The following is a 17,276-nucleotide window of genomic DNA, read 5'->3' on the forward strand; positions in this document are numbered from 1 at the left end:
TCCCAGTCCTAACATTTGGGGTGTGCCTCATCCACATCCCTGTCTTGAGGGGAGGGGGGAGAGCAGGATGTGGGTCAGGGGGTGCTGCTGTACGTCTGGAGCTGTACCCCACGGACACGGCAGCCCCTGGCCGAGCTCTGAGTGGGCGCTAGGGCGCTGTGGGTCCGGGGTGCTGAGTCTCTAGCGGTGGGGCTGTGGCGGCAGCGCCGGCACACGATTTTCAGGGGTGAAGGATGCTCTCAGCTGTTGCCTGGGCAACGGCTCCTCCTCCAGCCCACCATGTGGCTCGGGGAGCGCTCCCCCGCCTGCCTCCCCCCGCCGCCGTGGGGAAGGGGAAGGCAGCTCCCGGCCCCCGGCGCTGGCGGGGCCGGAGGCCTGGCCCCCCCCGCCCGCCATCGCCCTGGCCTGACGATGCCCCAGGGCCCCGCCGTGCCCCCCGCCTCTGCGTTACCCCCGCCCCGAGGGAGTACCCGAGCCCCCCTGCATGGCCGCAGCCCCCTGCCCGCTGAGGGTGCTGCTCGGGCACCCCCACAACCGTCGAGCCGGCTCTGCCGGGCGGCCGCGGCCACGCTTTGAGGTCCGATCGCAGGAGGCGAGTTTTGACGAGGTGAGTTGGGGCCGGGGCCATGGGGGCCGGGGGAGACATGGCCACCACGGCCCTGCGCCGAGCGAGGCGGCGGGGCTTGGCCGGCTGCCGCAGCCTCTCTGCCTACCCGAGCGGGCGCCCGGCGGCCCCGGGTCGTCCCCTGGCTGGGATGGAGGAAGTCCTTCCGGCCGGGCCCCGGCAGAACAATGCGCCGTGTGTGCGGCCGTCACCCTGCCCACGGGGAGGAAGCGGCGGCGGGGTCACAGCCTGCGTGGGGACCCACACCCGGTCACCCCCGCCCCGGCTTCTGGCACGGCTCTGCCCTGTCACCAGGGTGCCCCAGGGTGCAGCGGATGGGGAGCGGGGCTCTTTTGCCCTGTTCCAAGGAGCTTGGGGAGGTTTCCCGTGGGGACCGTGACCACCAGCCTTGGGCGCAGCAGAGAAGAGCTGCTGACGGCCCCGATGGCAAATGGGCGGGGGGGAGCCCCAGCGCACGAGGACACGAAGCCAGTGAGGGGTCTCCGCCGGGAGCAGGGGCAGCTCGGGGTGCCCCCAGGGCACGCTCTTGTGTCACCCAGTGCCACCGCTGTCCCTCGCTGGCCTCCTGCCCCGCACAGTCGTGCCCCCGGCTGCAGCGGGGGCTGTCAAGGTCTCGTGAGCGGCTGAACTGCCCCTGTCACTGTCCGTGCGCTGGCCGCCACCTCGGGGGAGCCCGTGACTGTCACCCAAGGAGGCTGCGGCTGGCACGGGGGCAGTGGGTGGCTGGCATCCCCCGGCATCCCCCAACCACCCCTCGGGTGAGTGCGGGGCCACCGGATGCGGGAGCCCGTGGCATCCCGCCGTGGACCATCACCCCCGGGGCATCGCAGGACCATCACCCCACGCGGACCGTGGGGCCGTCACCCGGGGGGCATCCCCGACCCCCGCCCTGCGGGCCTCCCGCGGCCACCCCCGGGGATGCCACGGCCCTCACGCCACCGGGACCCCGCGGCCGTTCCCCGCGGGAGAGGAAGGGGATTCCCAAGGTAGTGCCCGTTCCCCCGTTCCCCCCCCCCCCGCCGGTAGCCCCCGCTCGGCGGCGGGTCCCGGGGTGGGGGTGCGAGGGGTCCGCCGGCTGCCGGGTCCCTCCCCGAGCCGAGGGCGGGGCGGAGCGGCGGGGCGGGAGCCCGGGCGGGGCGGCGCGCGGCGGCGGCGCGGGAGCGCTCACCGGAGACAAAGGCAGCGCCGGGAGGCGGCGGCGGCGCCGCGCACCGGGCGCGCACCGGGGCCCCTTCCTCTCCCCCCGCTCCCCCTCCCGCCGCCGCCACCCGATGGAGCCGCCGCCCGCCGCTTGAGCCACGTGCGCCGCCGCCGGTAACGGGAGCCGCGGAGGGAGCGGGCGCGACGCCTCCGCCTGTTGCGCGGCGCGGAGGCAGCGGGGCCGGGGCGGGGGCGCGCGGGGCCGCCGGCACCGGCAAGCGGCGGCCGGGGCCGAGGCGCGCGGCGCGTAGCGGGGCGCGCGGCTCCGGTCCGTGCCCGGCGGGAGCGCGCTCCGGCGGAGGAAGAGGAGGAGGAGGATGAGGAGGGGGCTGCCGCGCCCGGCGCTGGCAGCGAGGAGGTCCCCGCCGGGGTGTTCCCCTCCCGCCGGAGGCGCAGGGCGGGCATCGGGGCCCAGGCCGCGGCCGGGGGCAGTGGGGCGGCCCGGTGGCTGCTCCCAGCCGGCAGCCGGTCCTTTCCCCCGCCGGTGTGGGTGTCTCCCAGCCCGGCCCCGCTGCTCCCGCAGCTTGCACGGCCCGGGCAGCCCCGCTCCCCCCAGCTGCAAACGCCCCCGGTCTCCAGGCGCCGTCAGTACTCCCCGCCCCGCCATCATTCCCGGTGTTCCTCTGGCCGTCTCCCGGTGCTCGACCCGCGGCCCTTCCCACACGGTGCCCCCGGGGACACCGAGGCTGCCGGTGGGAGCCCTGTTGTTGCCGGCACCGGCGAGCTCCGCCCGCACCGGGCTGGCCTTGGCCAGGCAGCGATGGCAACTTGGGGAGCCCCAGAAAAGGGGCACCCCCTCCGCAGACACTGACATCCCGACACTGCCTCTGTCCCCGCTTCCATCTGTGTGATGAAGCAGCCTCTGCTGCCCACCACTGCCCGCAGAGTATGGCCGGGTCTCCCGGACCCTTCCTTCCTCCATTCCTCCTTCCTCCCGGCTGGGCTCAGCTCTCTGGCCGCACTGCCCTTCCCTCTGCCCCCCCAGCCGCCTGGCACCCGGTGGCCCTGCCATGGTCACCTCGATCTTGCCCCGTGAGCTGACAGGGACCCTTTTGCCAAGCAGAGGCACGTGGAAGCGATGATGCCATCGTGGTCCTTCTGCCTTCAGCCACCAGCACTTCAGCATTCACCCACCTCCCCATGGGCAGGCCAGTTTTCTCCCATACCATAATAATTCTCACGTATGCTTACATGCCTATCTGTGAGCACCCACGGGTGGTGCTCCCCACTCATTGATGGGCATGTTCCCCCCAGTCCCTGGCACGCGCTGTTTGGTGCCTGGCTGGACATAACCAAACTGTCACCCTGCCTAAAGGCAGTGACCCAACAGGGGTGACAGTTCCCATTGCCCTGCATCACCGAGTCGAGGTGCCACCGTCCGCTGACCCTCTTTGGTGGCCGTGAGGCCAGTGATGGCCGCAGTGCACGTGCTCCTGCGAGCGCCACGTGCCGCAGGCAGCCGGCAGCTCTGCACGTCCCTCCTCCTCCTCCTCCTCCTCCTCAGGCACCCCGGGGCTCCCTGCTGGTGGCACAGGGCCTGAGCTGCCCGGGCTCTGCAGCCGATGTGGGGTGCACTGGGTGGGCAGGAGTGGGGGACACCGGCGGACACCCCCTGACGTTGAAGGTGTCGATGCTGTGGTGACCGCAGCATCCGTGTCGCTCCCTGGGGTGCCCGGCAGTGCCGTGGCAGGGAGCTGGGGTTGGGTGCGGGTTTGCCGCCGTGGGGGGCAATGGCGGGGGTGCACGTAGGGCTCCCCGCCGGTCGCGATGGGAATGGGGCAGCCGCGTGCCAGCCACGCTCACACTCGCGTCTGTCTCGTTGCAGGGCCCCCTCCCCAGCGGCCCCCTCCCAGCGATGGGCAGCGGGACCCCGCCGGCCCCATCCCCCCGCCGCCCGCCCCGCCGGCCCCCAGCCCCGCCGCCCGCCCAGCGTACCCAGGCCTGACCCACCTGCTCCAGCCCCCCCCGGCTCCATGGCGAGGACGGACCCCTGACGGCGGGCGCCCGCGGGCCGGAGGAGACGCCGCCGGGCACGGCCCGGGGAGATGCCCTCGGTAGCCCTGGCAGCATCGGGTCCTGCCCTGGCCCTGCCGCTGCCCTGAGCATCCCGTCCCCCACCCCGAGGGCAGGGAGAGGCCGTGGCCTCCCCCCGGGACCGGCAGCCAAGATGGTGATGTCCCAGGGCACCTACACCTTCCTCACCTGCTTCGCGGGCTTCTGGCTCATCTGGGGCCTCATCGTGCTGCTGTGCTGCTTCTGCAGCTACCTGCGGCGGCGGGTGAAACGGCAGCAGGAGGAGCGGCTGCGGGAGCAGAGCCTACGTGCGCTGGAGCTGGAGCCGCTGCACTACGAGGGTTATGGGGGCAGCCCCCCCGGCATCGCCATTCCCCACCGCCTGCGCCTCGAGCCCCACCATCATCACCCCCACCACATCCCTCCCCCCCGGCCCTGGAGCTGCCGGCACGGTAAGGAGCAGGGAGGAGATGTCGGCGCAGCGTGCGCTTCTCCCTGGTGTCGGGGGGGGATACGGCAGGAGGACCGGGGCGCAGCACTGATGGCAGTAGGGGTCCGGGGGGGGCTTTGCCTTGCAGAGTCAGACCTGTCAAAGCCGCCGTGTTACGAGGAAGCGCTGCTGATGGCGGAGCCCCCCCCACCATACAGCGAGGTGCTGATGGACACACGGGGGCTCTACCGCAAAATCAACGCCCCGTTCCTGAGCCACGAGCGGCTGGAGAAGCAGGAGCAGCCCCCCAGCTACAAACCCCTTTTCCTGGACGCCGGCTACGGCTCCGCACTGCACCTGCCCCGCTCGGCCAGCCCCGGCCCTGCCTGCCCGGACCTCTACCTGCAGGCAGAGTGCTCCCCTCGCATGTTTCCCAGCTGGACGGACTCGGAGCTCAGCAGCAGGGACACCTACGAGCCGGGACCCTGGCACCTCCCGGTCTCCATGCCCCTCTTCGGCAGGACTACCGCTGTCTAACGGCGGCACCGGGGGACCCCCGGACCTTACTGCGGGTGCCCCTCCGGCACTGGAGGAGGAGGGGGGATGGGAATTTGGGTTCGGTTGCCCCCATCACCCCGGGGACACCCGCCCTGGCGCGGGCCATCGCCGCCGGCGCGGAAGGGGCTGGTTCCCCGCCTGGCCCCTGCTGCCCCCCCCCCCGGCCGGGGGCTCCGGGGACCCGGACTCTGCTCTTGTTTCTTAACTTTTTCGTTTGTTACAGTTTGAGAATAAAAGTTTGTGGCTCGGGTTTGGCTCCTGGCGTCGAGGGGACCCCCCCAGCCCTCCCTGCCCCCCCCCCCCCCAGCAGGCTGCAGCCCCCATGGGAGTCTCTTTATTTATTAACAGACATGAGCACACCGCCGGTACAGAACTTGTGCTTTCCAAAAACAGTCACCGGGAATGGGGAAAGGGATAGGGAATGGGGGGGGGGGGAATTCCCAGCTAGGAAAGAAGCAGGGGGTGTAAAATCCCCACACCAGCTTCCTGCTGGGGTTTGGGTCGGGGGGGGGCACTGCTGGCCACAGCCTCGCCTCGGTCAGGTCACTTTATTGCCATATTCATCCATTATTAGTATTATTCCTTTTTGCTTTTAACTCGTGCAAAGTACTGGGGACTCCCGGGGGGGGGCACGAAGAGAACGAGGACCCTGTCCCATAGCTGGGCAGGGGATGCGAGCGTGTGTCGTGTCCCCCCCCTCCAAAGGGGCGCTGGGGCAGCGGGGGGGGGAGCTGCTAATGGGGGGCTGGGGGCTGACACGGCTCCTACCGACAACTTAAAAAAGAGAGGGGAGGGGGGGGCTGCAAAAGGTGCCCCGGGGTGGGGGTGCAGCGGGGGGGCCCCCACCCGGAGGCCTCAGCCTGTGGGGCCCCAGCGGGGTAATGGGGGGGTCCAGGCCCCCAGCTGTGTCCCCCACTATGCCCCGCGCCGGCCGGGGCAAGCTGCGGGTGCCGGCAGCGGGGCCCGGGCTTACAGACCCCCCCCGAAGCTCTCCTCCTCCTCGGGCAGGGGGTCCGCGTCCCAGCATGTGATGTCAATCTCTGGGGGACAAGGTGGGGGGGTCAGCATGGTGGGGATGTCCAATAGAGGGATGGACAATCCCCCCATGTTCCCCGTCCCCACTCACCTGGGGGCTTGTTGTAGAAGACAGGCTGGGGGGCTTTGGCCGATGGCTCCTCTGGGGGGGGCACCTCCTCCTCTTGGGACTGGCTAAAGTAGCCCTCGCTGGCCTGGGGTGGGGGCAATGGTCAGGACCCCCCCATCAACCCCATCACCCCACCACCACCTCCCTCCCCGGCGATGCTCACCTGCTCCCCACGACCCGGCGTCCCATCCTTGGGGGCCATCTCCCCGTTGGTGATGGGGGGGGTCTCTCGGCCCGGGGCATCCTCCTGGGGGGCACTCTGGCAGCCGAGCCCCCCGGGCTGGGGGCCCCCCCCGCCGGCTGCCTCCTCCTCCTCTTCCTCCTCCTCCTGCTCCGCATCGCAGAAGGTGGCGGGGGGCTCGGGCAGCTCATCCAGGCTGAGCAGGGGCCCCTCGTCGGGCAGCGCGGCCGGGGGTCCCTCGGGGACAGGGGCAGCAGGCAGGGGCCAGGCAGCCGGGGGGGCCGCCCCGTCGCTCTGCCACAGGTCGATGAGGCTCTCGGGGTTGGGGGTCCCCCCGGGCTGGGGCTCGGTGGCCGTGGGTGGCGGGGAGGGCTCAGCGGGCTCCAGGGTCACCAGGTCCCCCAGGATGTCACCCCCCGCTGTCCACACCGGCCTGGGGCTGGGCTCGTCCCCGAGGGGCTCGGCGACCTTGTCCTCGGGCCCCGGGAAGGGCCAGTGCTGCTCGGGGGTGGCTGCCTCGGCCTCCTGGGTGCTGGGGCTGGGGGTGTCTGCAAGGGGGGCAGAGCAGTCAGTGTGGGCAGCCCCCTTATCCAGGGCTCAGGGACAGCCAGGGAAAGGGCTGCACTTGGGAGGGGGGTTTCTTTGGGCGGGCGCAGTGGGGAGATGCTGCGGGGATGGGTGGGAGTGAGTGGGCAAGGAGGGGAGACCCATGGCACGCACCAGGAGACCAGGGGTGGAGGGAACATGATGGGGGGCAAGGTGATCTCCTGGGAGGTGACTCGGCCCTACTTGGGTGGGGGGAGTAGCAGGGAAGCTCAGGGGATGTGGAGAGGACAGGGAGAGGTGCATTGGAAAGATACGGAAGAGAAAGCTGGGATACACCAGGGGGTGCAAAGGGGACAGTGGGGACAGAGCAGGGACACATGGAGACTGCGGCACAATTGGCTGGGACGCATTAGGGATGCAGTGGCATAGTGGGGATGCATGGAAGGAAGCAGTAACACTGGCGGGGATGGCAGATAGGGCAGAGTCGCATTGGGGGATGCAGCAGAGACAGTGGGAGCTGCACTGGGGTGATGCAGAGATGGTGGGGATGTTTGGCACAGGGAATGCACTGGCAATAGCAGGGATGCACTGGAGATGGGAAATGCAGGGGTGGGGTACAGCAGAGACAGCAGGGATGCCCTGGTGTTAGCAAATGCACTGGGGACAGCAGGGATGCAACAATGACGGCGGAGCACGGGGTGGGGGCGGAATCAGCAGAGACGGCGGGGATGCACCGGTGCGGTGCAGCGGATACGGCGGGGATGTGCTGGGGACACAGCAGAGCCGGCGGGGCAGGGCTCTATCGAGGGATGCAAACAGGACAGCACGGATGCACGATGCCATGCAAGGGAGGGTGGCAGGGCTGCAGCAGGGGCCGCGCTGCGGGGATGAGCCCGGGCAGCGCCAGCCCTGGGCCCACCTTTGGGCGCTGCTGGTGTGTCGTCACCCGGCATGCGGGTGCCCGGCGTGCCCAGCGGCGTGGCGGCGGGGCTGCGCTCGCAGGGGCTGCAGCCCGCTGCCGAGGCCTTGCGGTACGCGTCCGACTGGCTGCCTGCGGACAAGGGAGACGGGGGGTGGATGTGGGGGTGCCCACACAGGCAGGGGACCAGCCCCCCCAGCACCGCCCCTGCTCCTGCCCCACGCCAACCACGAGCTGTCAAACACGTCATCATGTACCTGCCACTGCATCCTGCACCCATGGGTGCAACAACCACCATGTGCCCTGCCAGGCATGCCCACTGGCCCCACGCAGCCACGGACCCCACATCTGCCAGGTATGGGCACAGGCAGCCCCATACATGCCATGGTGCACACTGGCCTTGCCCACACATCACCCTGCTGGGCCCTGGCACTGCCCAGCCCCTGCAGGCACAACTCTGTGCCCTGCCATCCCTGGCTAGTGGGGGGGGCAGTCTCACATGGCCCCAAGCACCATCCGGCCCCTTCTGCCCCATGGGCACAGCCTTCTCCATCCTGCACTGCCTTATGGACACAGTCCTATGTGTTCCAGGGCACAGCCTGCTCCGTCCCCACCTGCCCCATGGGCACGGCGTGCCCCATGGGTACAGCACTGCCCTGTCCCCATCTATCCCACAGACACAGCCTGCCCAGTGCCCCCTTCCCATACCACGGGCACAACCTGCCCCACAGGCACAGCCTGCCGCATCCTCCCACCCCAGGGGCACAGCACCCGCCATGGGGCCAGCCCCAGCTGAGGTGTGCAGGGTGCCCATGGGAGTGGTGCTGCCTCCGCTGTCGGTTCCATGTGCTGTGGGGCTGGGGTGGGCTGTGGGGCAGCCGCCCGCAGTGCAGCCCCCCCAAAGCTGCATGCCCAGGGGCTCCCAGCTACCTACATGGAAAGAAAGAGGAGAGATTTGGGGTGCGGTGGCAGGTGATATAGGGGAAGGGGGTCCGCGGGGGGGAGGAGGATGAGGAGGAGGAGGAAGGCGGCCCACTGTCAGCTGTCTTTATGAAAGGACAGTGCAGACGACCTGTGAGAGAAAGACAGACAGACAGACGGACGGACGGAGAGAGAGAGAGAGCAAAGAGATGGGTCAGTCCCTGCTCGGCGCAGCCATGGTGGGGCCGGGACACGGAGGCACCGGGGTGGGAGGACGGCAGGACAGGAGGCAGCACTGACAGCGGGGTGGGAGAATGGTGGGACAAGAGGATGGAAAGACAGCAGGACAGAAGAATGGAAGGTGGTGCTGCACGGCCATGTGGGAAGAGAGCCCAGGACACAGCCCTGGGACCAGCTATCTGCTCAGGCACAGCACGAACTCACGGCACAACTGACGGCACAGCCCCACGGCACGGCCACAACACACAGCCCATGGCACGACCCACGGCACAGACCCACGGCATTGCCCTGAGGCACAACTCCACAGCACAGCCCCACGGCACAGCCCATGGCGCAGCCCATGGCATGACCCATGGCATGACCCCACAGCAAGAACACACATCACAGGCTCCCTCCAGCACAGCCCCATGGCACAGCACCCCAGCACAATCCCCAGCTCTGCGCCACGACATGGCCCCATGGCCAAGGTGCCCACCAGGACAGCCAGCCCCTACCCCAGAGCCGCAAAGAGAGTCCCGGGGCTGGACCCCGCACTGTGGGGCAGCCCAGCCTCTCTACGGGCACTCCCTGCCAGCCAGGAGCACACCGGGTGCCCCCCTCACTCTCATAGCTGCCCCCATGGGATGAGCTCCCAAGCCACCCCGAACCCCAGCTGCCCCGACCACGCTGCCAACCTGGCTGCCAGCACGGTGAATGAAGGGTGAATGGACGACACCCAGCAAGGAGCAGGATGACCCCCCCTTGCTGAAAACACTCTGACATCCAGCCCCTGCCAAGCTGCCCCGGCTGCAGGGGCCACGTGAGGTGCGGTGGCAGTGGCGGTGACGCTGGCACAGCAGAGCACAACGACGCCCTGCCATCCTCGTGCCCATGGCACCCACAACCATGGCGCCGGGGACAGCAGAGGGGACACCCCCTCCCCACATCACAGATCCCCCCCAGATCCCGCACTCACCTGCTCCCCCGGGGCTCTCTGTGCCCCCCCGGTGCCCGCAGCCCCCCAGCCCCTCACCTGTCCTGTGGCTGCCCGGTGAGATGGCGTCGCTGCTGCCCGATGCCACCCGCTCCTGCTGCTTGAAGAAGTCCCGGGGGTTGTCGGGCCGCTGAGCGATGATGGCAGCAGCCTCCTGCGGGGACGGGGGGAGGCTGAGACCCGACACCCCCCAGGTACCCCCCAGATGCTCTGGGCGCCACTGGCTGGGGAGCGAGGCCCAGCACCGGGCACAGCTGACACCACACTCACCTCCACCTCCGACTCTGATTTCCTGAGCTGCTGCCTGTCGTCCTCCTCTTGCTGCTCCCCCTGCGGAGACGCGGCGTCAGCCCCGGCCCCGGCATGCCCTGCGGACCCAGCTGGGAAAGCCCTCCCTGGGGGTGATGCCAGACGAAGGCTCCCAGCCCGGCTCCATGCCCGCCGCAGCACTTACGAAGATGGACTGCTCCTTCAGGCGCTGCCGGGCCTCCTCCGCCTCCATGCTCTGCTGCTTCCGCCTGTGACGAGGGCACAGGAGAGGGGCTGGGCACCGGCTCCTGCCAGCCCCTGCCCCAACCCCACCATGGTTTGGGTTGGAAAGGACCCTAGGATCATCCAGTTCCAACCCGCTGCCACGGGCAGGGACACCTCACACCAGACCGTGTCACCCAAGGCTCTGTCCAGCCTGGCCTTGAACACTGCCAGGGATGGGGAATTCACCACTCCTGCGGGCACCCTGTGCCGGTGCCCCGGCACCCTCAACGGGAACAACTTCTCCCCCTGAACAAACACCCAAGGGCCCGCCCTGACGCTCGCAGCCCCCCCGGACACGCACATCCCCGCGCACAAGCCCCACCGCAGCCCCCGCCGTGCCTGTGCTCCTCAATCTGCTCCTCGCGCTCCCGGTAGCGCCGCTCCCGCTCCTCCTGCTCCAGCCGCTCCTGCTCCATCCGCTCCTGCTCGAACCGCAGCCGGGCGTCCAGAGCCTTTTTCCGCTCTTCCTCCTTGCGTAATTCCTCCTCTTTCTGGTGGGGGGGATGAAGGACGGTGCTGCCCATCAGCCTGCCAGCAGCTCACCCTGCTCCCCAGGGGCTACCATCTGCCTTCCCCATACCCCACCTTGGCCTGTTCCCAGAACTGCTCCCGGTTGAGCCGCTTCATCTCCACGGTGGCATCAGTTTTCTGGTACGTAGTGCCCTGGGACGGAGGAGAGGCGGGGGGGGCGGAGGGGCTGGGATCAGCGAGGGGGGATATAACAGTAAGCGGCACACGGGGTGACGGGCTGCGGCAGACAGGAGCCCCGGGCGGGAGGGATGCCCCGCGCCCGCTGCCATCGCCGCCACCATCGCCATTGCCTCCATGGGGACATTACCACGGGCTCGGTGTTCTCGTCCTCCCGCAGCCGCAGGCGGTGCAGCACCGGGCTGGAGACACGGGCCAGACCATTGGAGAGCCGCTGCCCGATGGCCCCGGGGTCGATGTCCTCCACGCTGCTGGCGTTGACAATGACATCCACGCCCTGGGGAGGGGGCAAATCAGCCATCAGGGACCAGGGCCTGCGCCCCGGCAGCATCATCCCCATTCCCAGCATCATCCCCATTCCCAGCATCACCTACCTGGAAGAACTCAGCAATCTTGGCCACGTGGCTGGCGCAGGCGCATTTGCGGGCATCCGGCACGTCTTCACCTACCTATGGCAGGGATGGATGGCAGGGCGACCACCAGGGGCAGTGGGACAGGGGGGCACCTGCACCCTCCCTGGCCTTGCACCCAGCAACGCCCCTGCCAACACTGTGGCTCTGGTGGGCACAGCATGGCCTCACCAGCACGGCCACCCCCACTCACCCAGTTGACGAGGACGTATTTGGGGAGCACGGCCTGGGGGTCCTTGACGCTGCAGAAGCCGTACATCACCTTCTGGATCTCAAAGTGGCCAGAGAGCTCCAGCAAACCTCCGCCTGGCACAGTACCATCAGCCTATGTCCATCCAGCACCAGGATGGGTGCTGGGGAAAAGGCTGGCAGAGCCGAGCTGTGGGGACAGAGGAGCTTACCTCCTGATGCTGCCAGCTTCAGGTCATCGGAGCCATCCTCGTATGTGTAGAGGGCCCTGGGGAGGCAGTGTGGGTCAGCCACAGCGGGGGGGAGCATCAGCCAGCCTCCCACCTCCCCATCTTGGTAACACTGAGGTCAGTGGAGTCCTGCCCATGTGCCCCCAAGCCGCCACACAGCCACCCCAAACCCTTGTCCATCACCACTGTGGAGGGCCAGGCTGCCAGGGCTTCGGGCAGGGCCTATTTCCCCTCCCTGCAGGCAGGGTCCTCAGGCTGGGGACAGAAGGGTCCCTTGGACACAGGGAACAGCTGGCAGCCGTGCCATGACGCAAGGCACCGTGGCCTTGTGGCTCCTCGCACGCCTGCCCCTGTCCTCCCCCCGCCCCTGCCAGCTACCGACCAGCTTTGGGCCAGCCCCATGGCCTGGCAGGGAGCTCGGGGCCGCTCACGTGCTGGGCTGCGTGAGCCGCCAGCCCAGCAGGCACCAGGCCGGGGGAGGACGCCGGTGCACCAGCAGCAGCAAATCAATGTGCCGCCGGGGTGTGATGGGGCCGTCATGGAGACTGTTTCTTGGAAACCATTCCCAGTGGATGGGAAACCCCCTCTCGCTCCCACTGCACCTTGGCCAGCCCCCCCGGGGCTCCATGGGGACCCCCAACAGCCTGCACCTCCCTAGAGGCATGCAGCCAGTTATAGGAGGGGGGGAGAACACATGCCGAATTGGTCCAGGGCAGGTGGGCGAGGGGATGGATGTTGCTAGGCAACCAGCATCCTCCGTCACCATGGCAACCCCCCCCATCCCAGCTGGGATGCAGCTCGCCCTGATGACGAGGTGATTAGCGGAGGGGAGCGGGGGAGGCAGGCAGGCAGTGGGGATCTGCCGGGGCCTGGCAGGCACCCAAACCTCCTGCCACTGTCACACGCTGCACCCGGAAAGCTGGGGCAGCCCGTGCTGGACCCCCCCATCCCTGCGCCAGGGCGGCTCTGCCCATCGGCATTCGGCTGGTAGCGCCTGTGCGGTGCTTGTCAGAGCACCAAAATCCCCCAGTGCCAAGCACAGCCATCCTCACCCGGCTTCCAGCCACAGCCTGGGGGATGGGAACCTGGGGGTCCCTACGGATAGAACCACCCCCAAACCAGGGCCACGGCTGGACCCTGGGTGCTGGAGAACAAGGGGAAGGCAGGCGGGTGTGTAACACGGGGAGGGGGGCTCCCTCCACCCTCTGGCACCTACAGCCCTGAGCCCCTGGCAGCGAGCCGCAGATAATTGCACCAACAAGATTGACTTTAATCCGCACATCCCGATCCCGCTAATCGGCCGCCCCAGCCGGCGCCAGCTCCCGGCCTGGAGCCGGCAAAGCAGCTGCAAGGCGCCGTCTGTGATGCTGTGCTGGGAAAGGGCAAATGCCTGCAACTGCAGCCCCGGCGCAGGACCTGCTGTGCTGTGGGCACCCACTGCTTCGTCTCTTCCCCCTGGGCCCATGCAGGGTGGTAGCTGAGTGCAATGCTGCTGCCTGCACCCAGGGATGCTCCCAGCACAGCCGGGGCTTGCAGCAGAAACAGAGCCATGCCCGGAACACAGGCCAGCAGCACGGCCTGGCAGCACATCCAAGGATGGAGGATCCAAAGGTTTCCAGTCTGGGGGTGAGCAGGGCCAGCAGCATCCCCAGGGGTGTCCCAGGAACCCACAGCCCAACAGCATCACCCCAGCAGCAGGAACCAGCCATGTCACAGCGGGTGCAGGCAGCATCCTACATCACTCATCCCCTTCCCTGGGCTTTAATCCCTCCACCCAACCCACACAAGCCCGTTCCCACCTCTGGGCTCCAGGCATGCAGATCAGCAGAGGTGCCCGGTGCAGCCCAGGCAGGGTGGGCTCCCTACGGCCAGGGGATTCCAGTGAAGACCCTCCATCACCCCACCAAGGGGACAGTGGACCCACTGTCCTCGCATGGCCCCATGGCTCACCGGAGCAGCACCCATGGGGCACCCGCAGCTGCCTGACCCCACGCTGTGGCTGGGGAGGGGTAGCATCGCCCCAGCCCGCCCACCCCAGCCCAGGCACATGTGTTTCCAATGTGGCTGGGAGCTCCAGGGAGTCGGCGTGCTCAGAAGGCAGCACCAAATTCCTTTCTGATCGAGTAATGGGCCCCAGCAGCCTCCGCGGGGCCGGGCAGGGGGAGGGGATGCTTGGACCCTCCAGGACCGGACTGGAGCAGGGGGAATCCCGGACTAAACACAAGGATCTCAGGATAAACACAGGGATCCCAACCGGGCAAGAACACGGCATCCCTCGGCACCAACCCAGGGCTGGGCTCCCGAGCAGTGTCCTAACAGCCCCTGGCTCAGCCAAGCTGGGCCACCACCAGGGAGGATGGTCCCCATCACCTTGCCCAATACAGCTCCCCCAGCATCACCCCTCATCCCACACCCGGGCACTGGGCCCTGCAGTGGGGATGCTGCTCCCACCTGGCATCAAGTGCCGGATACTCCCAGTGACCACGGGATGGATGGGCTGCGGATGATGGGCAAGCTCAACACTGAGGATGGGGATGGCAGAGGCTCGCTGCCGGGATGGGGCTCAGTGCTGGAGGTGGGGGGGCCCAACCGGGGTGGGGGGGGGGGCCTAGCCCTGGCGCTTGCCTTCCCGGGAACCATTTCTGCTGCTCTCAGCAGCTTTGGCAGGGAGGGCTCATTGCAGCAGATGCCGGGAAGCGATGTACCCAGGGCTGACAGCTGCCTCCTGGCCAGCACACACCGCGCTCCCCACAGTGCCCTTGGGCTGGCAGCAGGACTGTGGGGCTCCCCAGAGACCCGAGGCGGGGGGGGGGGGGGGGGGGGAACGGCACCTGCCCAGGCGCACAAAGCCCGGGGGTGCTCCCAGACCCCATCTGTGTCCCAAGAGCAGGGACTTGGCTAGACAGCAGCATGCACCTCAAGGTGCTGGATACCCCAAGCTGGGCAGTGGGTGCACCCAGAGTGGGTGGTGGGTGCACGGTTGGCATCCCCATCAGACATCAGCACTAATAGCATGCATCCAGCACCCAGCTCTGCTCAGTGAGCTGCACCCCAGGACACCAGCAGCATCCCCCCCCCCACAGCACAGGCACCCTGGGGGGCAAGGAGAGGATCCCTGGTCAGACACCCCCAGCCAGCCCCACGGCACCCGGGTGCGGCTGGGAGATGCGGATGGGTGCTGGAGGACCAGGAGGGTGATGGGGAGATGCTCCCTGCGGGCTGCTGCACCGGCTGCAGCGGGGCCTGGATCCTGCCGGGTCCCGGCGCCCGCGGCACAGGGTGCCCCGCAAGGGGGGTGCAGGCAGGGCAGAGCAGGGCAGGGCAGCGCCGGGGTCCCGCCGGGGAAGTGCCCCTCGTCCCGATCCCGCAGCACATCACCACGGCGCGGCAGTCCGGGCCGATGCACCGCGGCCCCGCTGGGATGGAGCACCGCGGGAGCTCGGGGGGCCGCGGAGAGCGGGACCGGGAGGGGGGGGATTCCCGGTGCCCTGGCGGCCGGAGGCCTCGCTCCGCCGGGCAGAGGGAACCGCGATCTCCCCCTTCCCCGGGCGCCCCTGCCCGCGGCTCCGGCTCCAGACAATGGCGAGGGACCCGGGGCCGGGCCCAGCACCGGGGGCACCGCCGGGCCCTCCCCGCCGTGCGCGGATGCCCCGCTCCCCGCGCTCGCTGCCCGGCGGGAGGTCGGGCCGTGCCGGGGGCCGCCGGCGGCGGCAGGACCCGGGGCTCGCACGTGCCGGCCCGGCGCAGACAAAGCGGGGACCGCGCCCCGGGCCGGTGCGGCGGCAGCGGCGGGCAGGTGCGGGCACCGGGGGCCGCGGGCCGGGCACACCGCCCCCCCCCCCCCCGCCGCCCCGCCCGCCTTTGTGTGCCGGGGCTGCCGGCACCGCGGGCCCGGGGCGGCGGGAGGCGCAGCGCGGGGCGCGGCCGGGGATACCGGGCGGCTCCGTGCACAAAGGGCGGCGGCGGCGGGGACAAAGGGGCGGCGGCGGCGGCGGGCGCGCTCACCAGTCGGTGGGGCTGTCCTCGCCGATCACGTCCTGGTAGGAGGCGAGCAGCTCCAGGCGGTGCGCCGCGAAGCCGACGCCAGCCATGGCGGGGCCGGGATGCTGCCGGGGGGACCGGAGGGACCGGCCGCCTGCCCGCCTCCGAGACACTGCCGCAGCGGCCGGGCGGAGGGGCGAGCGGCGGGGAGGCTCCGCCCGCCGCCGCGCCCGGTCCTAGCGCCGCGAACGGCGGCCCCCCCCTCTCCGCCCCCCCACCCCCCCAGCCCGGCCCCCGCCCCGGCCCCGCCGCGCCCCCGGGGCACCTCCGGGGCACAGCGCGGGCCGCGCCGCCGGGCACCGCACCTCGCCCCCGGGGGTGCGGGCAGCGCCCACCCGCCCCGGGGTGCCCCCGCACACGGCTCGGCCCCGGGATCCTGCAGCCCAGGGACCCGCAGCCTGCGCTCTGCTCCGACCCCGCCACCAGCGCCTCTGAACCCGGAGAGCTGCGGCGCGGCTCAGCTCCCGCCGGGACCTGCGGCCCTCAGGGTCTGTTTCTGCACCCTGGGCTCTCCTCCACCCTGGGGACTGGTGCCCTGTGCTACCCCTCCTGCGGACCTCCTGCTCCTCTGCACCCCAGGCCCTCCTCTGCCCCATGTCCCCCCACCCTAGGGTCGCCGGGAATCCCGTGCCCTCGGCTACCCCCTGCCCTGTGCCCTGAGGTTTCCTCTCCCACTGTGGGCTCTGCCCTACGGACCCAGCCATGCCCTCGCTCTGCACAAGGTATCAGTGGACACAGCCATTGCGGGGACCCCTTTGCCACCCACCTGCCCCCCCATCCCTGAGGACGATGGTGCCTTTTCCAGGAGGTTTTGCCTCCACATGAACCCACAAAGCTGCTCTTGCATGGACCTTGCAGGGCTCTGTGAAAGCTCCCGGCAGGGTCTACATGCTCCTGCCAGGGCAGGCAGCACTGTCCTTACCCCCCCGACCCTTAGCACTGCCCACATCCCAGCCCAGAGCCGTGCTGAAGGGGTCTGTGTGCTGGAGTGGCAGAGTGTACAGGAACTGATCCCCACAAGCTGGGGCCAGTGCTGGTGTGGCCCTTCCCGAACCAAGCCCTTCAGAGCTGCCTGCGGATGAGCCCCCCAGGCTCGGTGGAACACGGGATGGGGTGCGACAGGCCCTGCCTGCTCCCCCCACACCCTGCTCGCACCAGCATTTCGGAGCCAGGCCGGAGCCGGAGCACGCCCTCAGAGGCTGCGGGAGTGTGTGAGCAGCTGTGGAGCAGCTGCCGGGGCCAATGCAGGGGCCGGGGCTGCAGCAGGCACCCTGCAAGCAGCTCCGCTGCCATTGGGGTGAATGTGGTGGGACCCCAAGTTACGACGTGGAGGGAGCCCTGAGCCTGCTGCTGCCAGGCTTTGTTCTCGGAGCAGTGGCCGCAGCCCCTCCTCAGGCTCCACCTCCGAATCCCA

The 17,276-nt window shown here is 69.6% G+C and overlaps 2 protein-coding genes across 9 annotated transcripts; one reads left to right on the forward strand and one right to left on the reverse strand.

Annotated features, from left to right (window-relative positions):
- The first annotated feature begins 323 nt into the window (after nucleotides 1–323).
- On the forward strand, nucleotides 324–5,167 carry PRR7 (proline rich 7, synaptic). Of its 6 annotated transcripts, none has more exons than XM_065690992.1 (3): nucleotides 1,852–1,939; nucleotides 3,651–4,290; nucleotides 4,417–5,143. In XM_065690992.1, the coding sequence occupies exons 2-3, from the start codon at nucleotides 3,993–3,995 to the stop codon at nucleotides 4,803–4,805; spliced, it is 687 nt and encodes a 228-aa protein (XP_065547064.1). In that variant the 5' UTR covers nucleotides 1,852–1,939; nucleotides 3,651–3,992; the 3' UTR covers nucleotides 4,806–5,143. The 6 variants fall into 6 exon arrangements, with proteins under 6 accessions (XP_065547061.1, XP_065547059.1, XP_065547064.1 ...); XM_065690991.1 differs by having other exon boundaries at nucleotides 4,390–5,141; XM_065690989.1 differs by lacking the exon at nucleotides 1,852–1,939 and adding an exon at nucleotides 324–607 and having other exon boundaries at nucleotides 3,651–5,167.
- Nucleotides 5,150–16,025, reverse strand: DBN1 (drebrin 1). Of its 3 annotated transcripts, XM_065690981.1 has the most exons (16): nucleotides 15,827–16,025; nucleotides 11,804–11,859; nucleotides 11,596–11,708; nucleotides 11,367–11,441; nucleotides 11,123–11,269; nucleotides 10,870–10,947; nucleotides 10,624–10,775; nucleotides 10,205–10,268; nucleotides 10,021–10,080; nucleotides 9,790–9,904; nucleotides 9,733–9,735; nucleotides 8,551–8,688; nucleotides 7,617–7,748; nucleotides 6,134–6,699; nucleotides 5,953–6,055; nucleotides 5,150–5,866 (listed from the first exon to the last, which is right to left on the reverse strand). In XM_065690981.1, exons 1-16 carry the CDS (start codon nucleotides 15,910–15,912, stop codon nucleotides 5,796–5,798), a joined length of 1,959 nt encoding a protein of 652 aa, XP_065547053.1. In that variant the 5' UTR covers nucleotides 15,913–16,025; the 3' UTR covers nucleotides 5,150–5,795. The 3 variants fall into 3 exon arrangements, with proteins under 3 accessions (XP_065547053.1, XP_065547051.1, XP_065547052.1); XM_065690979.1 differs by lacking the exons at nucleotides 8,551–8,688; nucleotides 9,733–9,735 and having other exon boundaries at nucleotides 15,827–16,023; XM_065690980.1 differs by lacking the exons at nucleotides 7,617–7,748; nucleotides 8,551–8,688; nucleotides 9,733–9,735 and having other exon boundaries at nucleotides 15,827–16,024.
- Nucleotides 16,026–17,276: the final 1,251 nt, after the last annotated feature.

Source organism: Lathamus discolor, chromosome 10 (assembly GCF_037157495.1).
Source record: "Lathamus discolor isolate bLatDis1 chromosome 10, bLatDis1.hap1, whole genome shotgun sequence".
NCBI classification, from domain to species: domain Eukaryota; kingdom Metazoa; phylum Chordata; class Aves; order Psittaciformes; family Psittacidae; genus Lathamus; species Lathamus discolor.

What these genes read in the sequence shown, in the direction of transcription:
- DBN1 (XM_065690981.1), bottom strand. Translation starts at nt 15,912, where the DNA reads ATGGCTGGCGTCGGCTTCGCGGCGCACCGCCTGGAGCTGCTCGCCTCC. An exon ending in TCTCTCCTCTTTCTTTCCAT is followed by an intron (nt 7,749 to 8,550) that starts GTAGGTAGCTGG and finishes CCTTGTCCGCAG; the next exon opens with GCAGCCAGTCGGACGCGTAC. An exon ending in CACACCAGCAGCGCCCAAAG is followed by an intron (nt 6,700 to 7,616) that starts GTGGGCCCAGGG and finishes CCCCCCTTGCAG; the next exon opens with ACACCCCCAGCCCCAGCACC.
- PRR7 (XM_065690987.1), top strand. Translation starts at nt 793, where the DNA reads ATGCGCCGTGTGTGCGGCCGTCACCCTGCCCACGGGGAGGAAGCGGCG. An exon ending in AGAGGAAGGGGATTCCCAAG is followed by an intron (nt 1,612 to 3,650) that starts GTAGTGCCCGTT and finishes GTCTCGTTGCAG; the next exon opens with GGCCCCCTCCCCAGCGGCCC.